The sequence below is a fragment of the Myotis davidii genome, unplaced genomic scaffold (genome assembly GCF_000327345.1).
Source record: "Myotis davidii unplaced genomic scaffold, ASM32734v1 scaffold681, whole genome shotgun sequence".
In the NCBI taxonomy this organism is placed as follows: Eukaryota; Metazoa; Chordata; class Mammalia; order Chiroptera; family Vespertilionidae; genus Myotis; species Myotis davidii.
Window position 1 is genome coordinate 37,729 of NW_006291551.1, and position 10,336 is coordinate 48,064.

At 55.7% G+C, this 10,336-nt stretch overlaps 1 protein-coding gene across 5 annotated transcripts in view; it reads left to right on the plus strand.

Moving 5' to 3' along the window:
- Positions 1 to 7,701, plus strand: part of GRAMD1A (GRAM domain containing 1A) — a 23,425-nt gene extending 15,724 nt beyond the window's left edge. For 3 of the 5 annotated variants that reach the window (XM_015564758.1, XM_006764965.2, XM_006764963.2), the window contains 11 exons: positions 275 to 473; positions 1,513 to 1,653; positions 2,759 to 2,877; positions 2,951 to 3,093; positions 3,694 to 3,797; positions 3,876 to 4,049; positions 4,144 to 4,231; positions 5,027 to 5,038; positions 5,326 to 5,433; positions 5,516 to 5,636; positions 7,250 to 7,701. In XM_015564758.1, coding sequence (XP_015420244.1) covers positions 275 to 473; positions 1,513 to 1,653; positions 2,759 to 2,877; positions 2,951 to 3,093; positions 3,694 to 3,797; positions 3,876 to 4,049; positions 4,144 to 4,231; positions 5,027 to 5,038; positions 5,326 to 5,433; positions 5,516 to 5,636; positions 7,250 to 7,342 — 1,302 coding nt within the window. In that variant the 3' untranslated portion in view covers positions 7,343 to 7,701. The remainder of the gene's footprint in view (positions 1 to 274; positions 474 to 1,512; positions 1,654 to 2,758; positions 2,878 to 2,950; positions 3,094 to 3,693; positions 3,798 to 3,875; positions 4,050 to 4,143; positions 4,232 to 5,026; positions 5,039 to 5,325; positions 5,434 to 5,515; positions 5,637 to 7,249) is intronic. The other 2 variants (XM_006764966.2, XM_006764964.2) reach the window with 1 other exon arrangement.
- Positions 7,702 to 10,336: the final 2,635 nt, after the last annotated feature.

Below are 10,336 nucleotides of genomic sequence, written 5' to 3' on the forward strand. Positions count from 1 at the left end.
GGATAAGTTAGGATATAGGCAAGGCATGGACAGGACAGACGGATAGGTCAGGCACAAGAAAGCTTATGGCCCAGGCATCCAAGTAAGCCTGGAAGGGGCTCTCAGCCCTTGTCTTGGTGGCCCTAGAGCCTCTGCTATAAGCCCTCCATATACATGTGACCTCCAGGAATTGGTTTTCTTACAGTCTTGAATTCTAATGGCCCATGTGGGCACACAGGAGGCCCTCAGGCTGGGATGGAGGTGGGACAAGGCTGGATTAAGCCATTCTCTGCAGGCAGAGGAGGACAAAGAGGAGCAGACGGACAGACAGCCAGATGCCTCTTCCAGCCAGACAGTGACTCCAGTGGCTGAACCCCCAAGCGCAGAGCCCACCCCACCTGATGGACCCACTTCCTTGGGCCCCTTGAACTTGCTGCCCAGTGAGGAGCTGTTGACGGACACGAGTAACTCCTCCTCATCCACGGGGGAGGAAGGTGAGGCAGGTGGCCTGAATCATTTGTTTCAGTTGCATGTGACAACCTTACTCAGTCTGGAATAAACAAGGATTTGCTAGCTCAGTGGACTAAAAAAATCCAGGGAGTGGGCAGGTGAGGCATTCAAATGGTGTTGTTAGACACCTGGTATCTTCAGTTCTGCTTTAAAGGTAGCAGGGCAGGGTGGATAGGAGCACAGACTCTGAAGCCAGATTGCTAGGGTTCAAATTCTGGCCACGGTGGTTCCTAGCTATGTAACCTGGGCGAATTATTTAACCTCTGTGAGCCTCATTTCCCCCATCTGAAAAATTGGATAAGCACTAATAATATTCACTTCATAGGGTTGTTGTTTAAAAGAATTAAATGAGTTAATACGAGCAAAGTGCTTGGGCCAGTTAGTATTAGCTATCATCATCATCATCATCATCATCATCTCCATTTCTCTGCACCAACTTCATTTTCAGGCAGCTTCTCTTGTGGGAGCAGAGGGAGCCCTTGCCCTGCTCCCGAGAAGCCTGGAGAAGGAAAAGATGCTTCCCAGTGGCTGTACTGAAAGCTCTAGGGTGGGCTCTGAGTGGAGAGCGAGCCAATGCCTGAGCTAATCAATGTGGCTGCCTGAGGTCGCACACTCCCCTCTGAAGCCATCACTGGCTGCTTGGTTTGGGTCGCACCCACCCCTCTGAACCAATCGCTGGTTGCCTGGGATCACACATATCCCTGAACCGATCACTGTGGCCCAGAGCCACAGGCCAATGAGCCTGTGATGGCTGGAACCGCAGTTGGCTGGGCCTCTGTGATTGTCCTGGTGGCTCTGATTGTCTGGGCCTAGGGCACACACCACCCTAAAGCCACCCCTGGGGCACAGGGGGCCGAGGAGTGTGCTGTGTCACAGGGTCCACTCTGGTCTAGGAGGATAGGCCCACCCATCCACTCCATAGGCCAGGAGTTGGGGGAGTGGTCACCACGGAATCCGAGGAACCACTCTGAGGAAGGAGGGGCACAGGGGGCCTCATTCGCTGCCCTTGTGTGTGGCCCGCAGACCTGGCTGCCCTGCTCCCCGACCTCTCCGGCCGCCTCCTCATCAATTCCGTCTTCCACGTGGGTGCCGAGCGGCTCCAGCAGATGCTCTTCTCAGACTCGCCCTTCCTGCAGGGTTTCCTGGAGCAGTGCAAGTTCACAGGTCAGGGCTGAGGTCCCCAGGCACAGGGAGGGTGGGGAGGACCAGCCCGAGACAGGCACTTCTGTGCAGGTGGGGCGTGGTAAGGTGCGGGGTTAAAAACAGCAGCCATGAGACCAGAGTGGGCTGCCTCTTACTAGCAGGGTTCCAGCCTGTCTGTGCCTCAGTTTCTTCTTCTGCTTGATAGAGGTATGATAAAAGTACCTGTCTTACCAGGGTCTCAGGAGAGTTAAACGAGTTAATACTAAAAAAGTGCCTAGAACAGTAACCAATAGTACACATTTCATAAATATGACGTAATGATCATACATTTAGTGCCCACTCTATGCAGAGACCAGGACAGATGTACCCAGAATCTAGTAAGAATGAGAGGAAATAGATTCTCACACAAATAGGGTGAGTGTCAGAGGGGTAGCTGAGATCTGAGAAGTATCAGGAAAGGCTGCTGGAAGGATGTGAAATTGAAACTAAGGCCTGAAGGAGGAACTTTTCCAGGGAAAGGGGAGGAGGTGGGGGACAGGGACCCAGGAGGCCTGCTGATGCCCTGAGGTAGAGAAACACCTTGAGGCTGGGCCCCTGTGGCCAGGTATGGCACGGGAAGCCACAGCAGCAGGTAAAGTGTAAGGGTTGACCATGAGACCAGCAGAGGAGTTCAGGAGTCAGATGGGGGTGGGAGTGTCCAGGCCCAGGGCTCTGGGGAGAGCCTGGAGGACAGTTGGACCACCCCTGAGATAGGGCTCCAGAGGACGGGCAGGTTTGAAGGGATGCTGAAGCCAATGTGGGGTCCAGGGGTCCAGGGAACTTTCAGGGGAAGGTGTTCAGGAGGTCACAGGATCCTAGGTCTGAGGCTTAGGGGAGAAGCCAGGACTGGGACAGAGAGGGAAACTCAGGCAGTAGGAATGGATGAGATGGCCTCAGGAGAGGTGAGAAGTGTAGGGAGGGGAAAGGTTCCAGCCATCATCAACATACAAGGTTTTAAACGTCTCAAGAAAGGTGGGGTAGGCACGAAGGTGGGGACATGGAGGAAGGGCAGGTTTAGGGGCAAGGCTTACAGCCTATGGACAAAGGGCTGGAGAATAGTTTCCTCATTCTGCTCTTCCTGCCCCAGACGTGACCTTGAGCCCCTGGAGTGGGGACAGCAAGTGCCATCAGCGCCGAGTGCTGACCTACACCATTCCCATCAGCAACCCGTTGGGTCCCAAAAGCGCCTCGGTGGTCGAGACGCAGGTGAGCCAACAGGTGGCCAGTTGGGTTGGGTGGCCAGGTGGGGCAGCCCTGACTCCCTCCCCTGTCCCTGCAGACTCTGTTCCGGCGCGGCCCACAGGCGGGCGGGTGTGTGGTAGACTCGGAGGTGCTGACGCAGGGCATCCCTTACCAGGACTACTTTTACACTGCCCACCGCTACTGCATCCTGGGCCTTGCCCGGAACAAGGCCCGTCTCCGGTGAGCAGCTGCCTCCACCTGGTGCCCTGGTGGTTCCAGAGGCTCTACACCCCACTCTCCCCAGCCAGAGTCAGCAGCAGAAAGTTGGTTGCTACCCTGGCAGGCAGAAGTGTTGGTCCCTAAGGGGCCGGGAACATCCAGAGGTGTTTGGCCTGAGCTTCTAGAAGGATGGCGCTGTTGTTGACCAGGATGGGGAAATGGGGAGAAGTAGGTTTGGGGAAGATCAGTTGGGGACGTGTTAAGCTATCTTAGACCCCTATGTAGAGGTGCATGCAGCAGCAAGATGGAAGAGGTTCAAGACTGAAGAGGGTATTAAGCCTCAGTTTGGGTGGGCAGGAGGTCACAGGTGCTGAGGCAGCACTTAATGGATGGGAGACTTGCCAAAGTAGTGGGTAGACAGAGAAGGGTTTATGGGCTGACTGGCCAGCGCTTCTGGTGAGCGGGGATCATGGGGAAGCCATGGGTGGGTGGGGCAGGGTGTCTGATTTGTCTATGGGTGTACGGGCCTCTCTGAATTAGGGGAAAAGCACCCCCAGGAATGGGGCAGGGCAGCAAGCCTGGAGTCAGACCCTGACCCCTTACCTCATTCCTCCACCCCAGAGTGTCCTCTGAGATCCGCTACCGGAAGCAGCCCTGGAGCCTCGTGAAGTCTCTCATTGAGAAGAACTCGTGGAGTGGCATTGAGGATTACTTCCACCATCTGGGTAGGGGACAGAGCTGGACAGGACCGGGGAGGGGGGATGGCCAGGCTCAGACCTGCAGAGCACTCTTTGTGTCCGCAGAGCGGGAGCTTGCCAAGGCCGAGAAGCTATCCCTGGAGGAAGGCGGGAAGGACGCCCGGGGATTGCTGTCAGGCCTGCGGAGGCGGAAGCGACCCCTGAGCTGGAGGGGTCACGGTGATGGGCCCCAGCACCCGGACCCAGACCCCTGCATCCGGGCTGGCATGCACACCTCAGGTGTGTCCCTCAGGCCTGGGCAGGGCAGGCGGAGGAGGGGGGTCCTTGGGGTGGCCTAGATGAGTCTCCCTGACTCTGAGTTGCTCTCCCACAGGCTCCCTCAGCTCCCGCTTCTCAGAACCATCCGTGGACCAGGGTCCCGGGACAGGCATCCCCAGTGCCCTGGTGCTCATCAGCGTTGTGTGAGTAAGGAGGCTGGGCTTTGGGATCAGACAGGCCTGGATCTGCGTCTTGTCTGTGTGACCATGGCCTCACTGGGCCTCAGTTTGAGTGGGAGTGTGTGCTCACCTCATAGCAAGGATAAAAGGAGTTGCTGTCTGGGATGTGCCCTGCAGAGCTCTGTGCACAGTGCGCTGCTCTGTTTATCGTGGAGAAGCCTTCCTGCTGGGAGAGGGACGCCCCGGGACTCTGGGAGGTTAGAGGGACCTGACCTCCCCCAGGGGGCAGGGAGGGCTTTCTGGAGGAGCAGGTACCCAAATGAGGTGAAATTAGATGAACCAGGAGAGATGCAAAAGAAGCAATTATGCTACACATTGTGTTCATGTTTTCTGTGCCTAACCCTAAGCTGGATGATGCTGGGGACACAGTAGTTACCAACAGTTCTGGGGGAGACAGTCCTGGCACCAGATCACAGTGAAGGGGAAACACAGGCAGGGGGGACAGGGCTGGGATGGGAGGGCCTGGGAGGCCAACGGAGGCTTCCTCCAGGCGGGATCAGTGGGCAGTTAGGGAAGTCTCCTGGGACAGAAGAGGACTCCTGAGCTGATGCCCCAGAGGGTTAGGCAGGGAGACCCACATGCAAAGGTCTGGAGGCGTGGGGGGCAGGACACCGAGGAAATGCAGGTGAGATCCTGTGAACTTTAGGGGTGAGCATCAGATCGAACTCAGCCTTGTATGGGGCTGGGGTGAGGAGGGTGGGGTGGGTAGGATGGGCTGGGCAGTTCTCATTTCTTTGTTTCCCCTCACTGCCTCCTCAGGATCTGTGTGAGGTAGGGTCCTGCCCCTCCCCTCCCCTCCCTTCCCCTCCCCCCTCACTTCTGGCTGCAGCTTCTCTGTTCTCCGCCCTTGGCTCTCCCAGGGAAGTGATTTGGTGGATGGTTAAGGGTGCGGGCTTCAGACCGGACGAGAACCCTGACTTGGCTGCTTCTGCACTGTGTGACCCTGGACGTGTCTCCCCCTCTCTGCGTCTTAACTTCCTCCTCTGTAAAGGGGGAGTCCTTGTGTCCTTTCAAGTTGTGTGTGTGCCCAACTCGTGACCTCTGTGCCCTGCCCCCAGCCTCATCGTCCTCATCGCCCTCAACATCCTCCTTTTTTACCGCCTCTGGTCCCTGGAGAGGACAGCCCACACCTTCGAGTCCTGGCACAGTCTGGCCCTGGCCAAGGAGTGAGTGGGTACCCTGAGGGGGTTGGGAGCTGGGCAGGTGGGGGTAGGCCAAAACTCCACTCAGGCCCTGTTCCCCCAACAGCAAGTTCCCCCAGACGGCTGCAGAGTGGGCGGAGGTCCTGGCTCTGCAGAAGCAGTTCCACAGCGTCGAGGTGCACAAGTGGCGGCAGATCCTGCGGGCCTCGGTAGAGCTCCTGGACGAGGTGCGGCCCGGGGCTGTGGGACCCTGCACTCACCCCCAAGAGGCAGCAGGTGCCTCTGGGCCTCAGTTTCCTCCATAAAATGAGGAGGCCATTTGTAGTCCCCCACCTTCCAGGGTTGCCCGAAAAATCAGCAGAGTGGAAAAATAGAATGTACTGGCTCTCATCCTGTGTCCAGCTGCTAAACGGCAGTAAGAATTGATCTCTGCTGCCATATTTTGACTTCCCGCCCCCCAGGTTTGGCTTAGTTTTGGGCATCCTCTTCCCCAGGATGACCAGGTGGTACCTGCAGCTCTAAGCTGACAAAGGAAAGTGCTCACTCTCACCGGCTGCTGGGGTCACGTGCCCACGGCGGTCAGGGGTGGGCCAAGCTTGGTCCCTGAGCCCCTCTCCCACTTGGGGTGACGAAGGGATCACGTAAGGGTGGGAGAAAAGTTCTCCAAAGGATACTGGGGTCTCACCTCTAGAAGGGGTGCCTCATATATCCCCTATAGTTCAGGGGCAGCATCTATTCAGAAGGCCAGGTTTAAATTCCGGTGTGTGACTTGGGGCCTTGGCTTCATCCTCTGTAAATGGGATAGTAATTGACGGTACCTCAAAGGCTGTTAGGAGGATTAAATGAGTTCAAATTGGAATAGTGCCAAGTTCATAGCAAACACTTTGTGTTTGCTGTTAGTACTGCAATCCCAGTGCTAGGCACACAGCAGGTGCTCAATAAAGTGGTGGCTAAGCACAAATTTCAGACACCTGGGGTAAGTGCCCAATGTAGGGAGCAGGTGTGGGAAGCTGGGGAGCAGCTGGCACTGGCTGGGCACCCAAGGGTATCTGAGTGTAAGTTGGTGGGTGCCTGAACATCGTGTCTGGTCACTATGGGCCATAATGCTGAGGCTTACTAGGGGCCTCATTGCACCCTGAAATTATGCTCGAACAGATACGCTCACTCTGGGAAAGGCCATAGGACAGGGTAGAGGGGTTTGAAGCTCAGAGAGAGGAGGGCAGAGCCTCGCCATCCTCAGCTAAATTCTTGTTACTTCCCTCTCACATTGCTATGGGCGCAGAGTTGACTTCAAATGTATGCTAACAGCAGACACTGATCAAGCTGGGCTGTTCTCAGAGTCAAAATGACCAACTGCTTTGCTTCTCACAGCCAGCCTCTGAGGGAGGTGCTCCTATCCCCCCCCTCCCCCGCCCCCCCCCCCCCCCCCCCCCCCGTAATAGATAGGGATGCTGAGGTATGGAGTGATTCAACCTGCCCAAGGTTGCGCAGCCGGGAATAAGAGTAACACGTGTGCCAGGTCCTAGGTGTTCCCCCGTCAGAACCCTGAAATAACCTGGTGCCACAGGTATGTTACTGACCCATCCTGCAGCTGAGGCACCTGGGATGGGTAAGGGGCTGGCCCAAGGCTATTCAGTAAGTAGCAGAGGCCGGACTTGAACCCAGGCCATCTGGGCCCCTTCCATCTGCTGCCTGTAAGAAGTGAAGCTGGGTACAGGATGGCTCCGCTTGTGTAACACGGTGACCCTGGCAAGGGGACATGGCCTCTCTGGACCTATAGTTCCTCAACTGCAGACTGGGGAGTGCTATCACCCCTCCCAGCATTCACCTCTTCCCCCAGATGAAGTTCTCGCTGGAGAAGCTGCATCAAGGCATCACTGTGTCAGACCCCGCCTTCGACTCCCAGCCACGGTCCGACGACAGCTTCTCCTGAGGACACCCGGTCACACAGTCACTCCCCCAAATGGACAGATGGACACAGAACCTCGGTGACCACTGCTGGCACGGTGTGAGCACCAGGAACCTCCTGCCCACCCATCCCAGTGGCCCCGCTAGGGGCCATGCAGACATGGGGACCACAGAACCGAGATGCACTTTAGACCAGCGTGTGCGAGTCCAGCTGCCTTTGCCTGCCCAGCCAGGGAGCTGGCCTGGTCTTTGGCAGGCCCCCTGCTAACTTATTTTGCCCTGCCGGGGTTGTGGGGGCACCTCCTGGGGTGCATGATTCCCTCAGCTCTGGGTTTAATGTATTTATTTGGACTGACAGAGTCCTAATAAAGGGTTGGAAATGGCTGTGGCTGTGCCTATGGAATGGGCGGGAGCCTCCTGTTGCACTCGGATCCCATGCGCCAGGGAAGGGGATCTGTCCATTTCCTGGGACGATAGTCACTGACATGACCTGAAATTCCCGAGCATCTCACACAAGCTGTGCATCATCAGGTTCCAGTGTGGGGGCTCCTAGGACAGACTGTAATGCCTGGTGGCCTGGGTTCAGATCCTTCCCCTGGTACTTAAGCTGGCATGTAACCTGGAGCCGGTCAGTCTCTTCCAGCCTTAGTTCTGTCTTCTGTCCAGTGGGCAGAAGAATAGCCCCAGTCTCCCAGGATTGTTCAAAGTGAGTTGGTCTCGAACTTAAGCTATATCAGAATCTCCTGGAGGGCAGATCGCCAGACCCACCGGCAAAGTGTGATTCAGCAGGTCCGGGGTGGGCCAACAGCCTGTACTGTCAGCAAGTTCCCAGGTGATTCTGATGATACTTGTCTAGGGATCCCACTTTGAGAACTGCTTTGTGAGGATGCAAGGAGTTAATAAATGTGGCCACTTATGATAGAGTACTCATTAATGTTACTCAGAAAAATGAAGGGGGAAGAAGTAACTCGTGTAGTGAGCACCAAGTGCATACCAGGCTGATGTTCTTAATTTAATTCTTGCCTTGGCTCTATGAGATGGAGACAAATAGTTACATGCCTGAGGCCCTTCAGTAGGAAGGCAGGGACTGTAGGCCTGGCCCCTGGTGGCTCCACATTTAGATGTAAAGTCCTAACTTCTTCAGGACCCCACTACAGCCCACCCAGATGAGGCTATCTGAACCCCTGTCTTACTGATGAGGAAATGGGCTTAGAGATAGTCTCCGGTCCAGGTAAAACCTAAATTTGTCCACTCAAATCATGTGCTGGTTCCAGAGTGACTAAGGGATAAAGAGAGACCTTCAGTATGTCCCAATGAGGCTGTAAGAATTTTTGTAATTGATGGCCTGGGGCAGAGGACTGGAGGAGGAATGGGACAGGCAGGATGGACCACAGGTAGGGAAGAGCAGAGTCAGCCCCTCCTATCCTCTGCTATGTGGTCATGGCAAGTTACCCACTCTGAGCCTCAGTTTCCCATACCTGTAAAGTGGGCACAATGGTAATACCCACCTTGTAGGAAGAATTATATGAGTTAATGTTAGTAAGTGCATAGAGCAGCACCAAGCCCATAGCAGGTGCCCAGGGAACATTTGTCAGTAGGTGCCCATGTCCCAGGCCTAAGACCTGTCCTCATTGTGCCTCTGCCTACCACCCCTGCCAGAGGGAAAGCTCAGAACAGCAAGAAGGTTATTTTCTATAGGGGAATTTCACAACCCAGGAAGTAAATGCTGGCACAGAGGACCAGACCACAGAAGTGTCCGATGTCCCTGGCTTCCTGTCCCTCTGCCACAGGTCTGCTCCACACCCTGGTTCCTCTTGGCCAGCAGGGCTAGGCCAGGGGGTTTCTGGGACCTTCCCCCCCCCCCTGAACTGGTGGCCAGGACCTGAACAGTGACCCCCACATCCCCTAATCAGAAGGCTCACCCCCACCAGAGTCTGACAGCCCATCCTCTCCATTTGGCAGAACCTACTGACAAGACAGGCCACCTGCCATCACTGGGCAGGATTCTAGATCTACCTGAGGCCAGGGGCAAGGCCCTAGCTGAGGGAGTGACTCAGCCTCAGTTTCCTCTTTCTGAAATGGGGCTAATAATAGAACTTGCTGCACATGTTTAGGGGTTAGAAATGGATTCAGCATATCACAAGGACTCTGGCATTGGCACTTACTTATTCACTTGACAAATATTTATCAAGCACAGTTCAGGGTGCTGGAGACAGGTGCACAGGACAATGTCCTCACCCTGGGGGTATATATTCCAGGATTGGAGTGACACACAGTGAACAGAAACTATATACAGGAAGAGTACAATGTCTGGTGACAACTGCTCTGCGGGGAAAAAAACATAACAAGTAAAGGAGGTCAAGTAAGGAAGGGGGAGGCAGTTTCCCTGGAATGGACAGAGACCTGACGAAGGTGACATTGAAGCCAAGAGCCGTAGGAGGAGCTGGTGTGAGCCTTGTGGATACTTGGGCAAAGAGTGGTCCAGGCAGCCAGAGGGGCAAGGGCAAGGGCTCTGAGGTGGAAATGAGCTTGGCATGTTGGAAACAGCAGGGACCTGGGCAGCCAGCTTAGGCATGGGAGAGAGAGGAATAGAAGATGATGTCAGAGACAAAGGAGGGGGCATCCTCCTGAAAGATAGCACCCCAACCTCCCAGGGTGTCCTCTGGTTTGGTTCCAGGGTGTTTCTCCTGTTTGGGAGGGGTCTGGAGTATTATAGATGGTCCTAGCCTGACACCTCCCCATGCCCTGGTCTGATGGAGGGATCACTTGGTGGTCCAGCAAGACGCTCTTGATCCCATGAGGATGATCTCTGTAATTTGAATTCTTAATCCCTGCCCCCAAACTGCCCTTCCAGCCCCCTTGTGATTCTGGGGGTGACCTTTCCCAGACTCTGATGCTGGGGGTTCCCAGCATCTTAAGGGGCCGGACACCCAGACCATGCGCCCTTGCCCAGAAGCCGTGGTCCCTGAGCCATCCGGAGAGGCCGGTGGAGCGGGCGCCTCCCGGGCCGCTGCGGCAA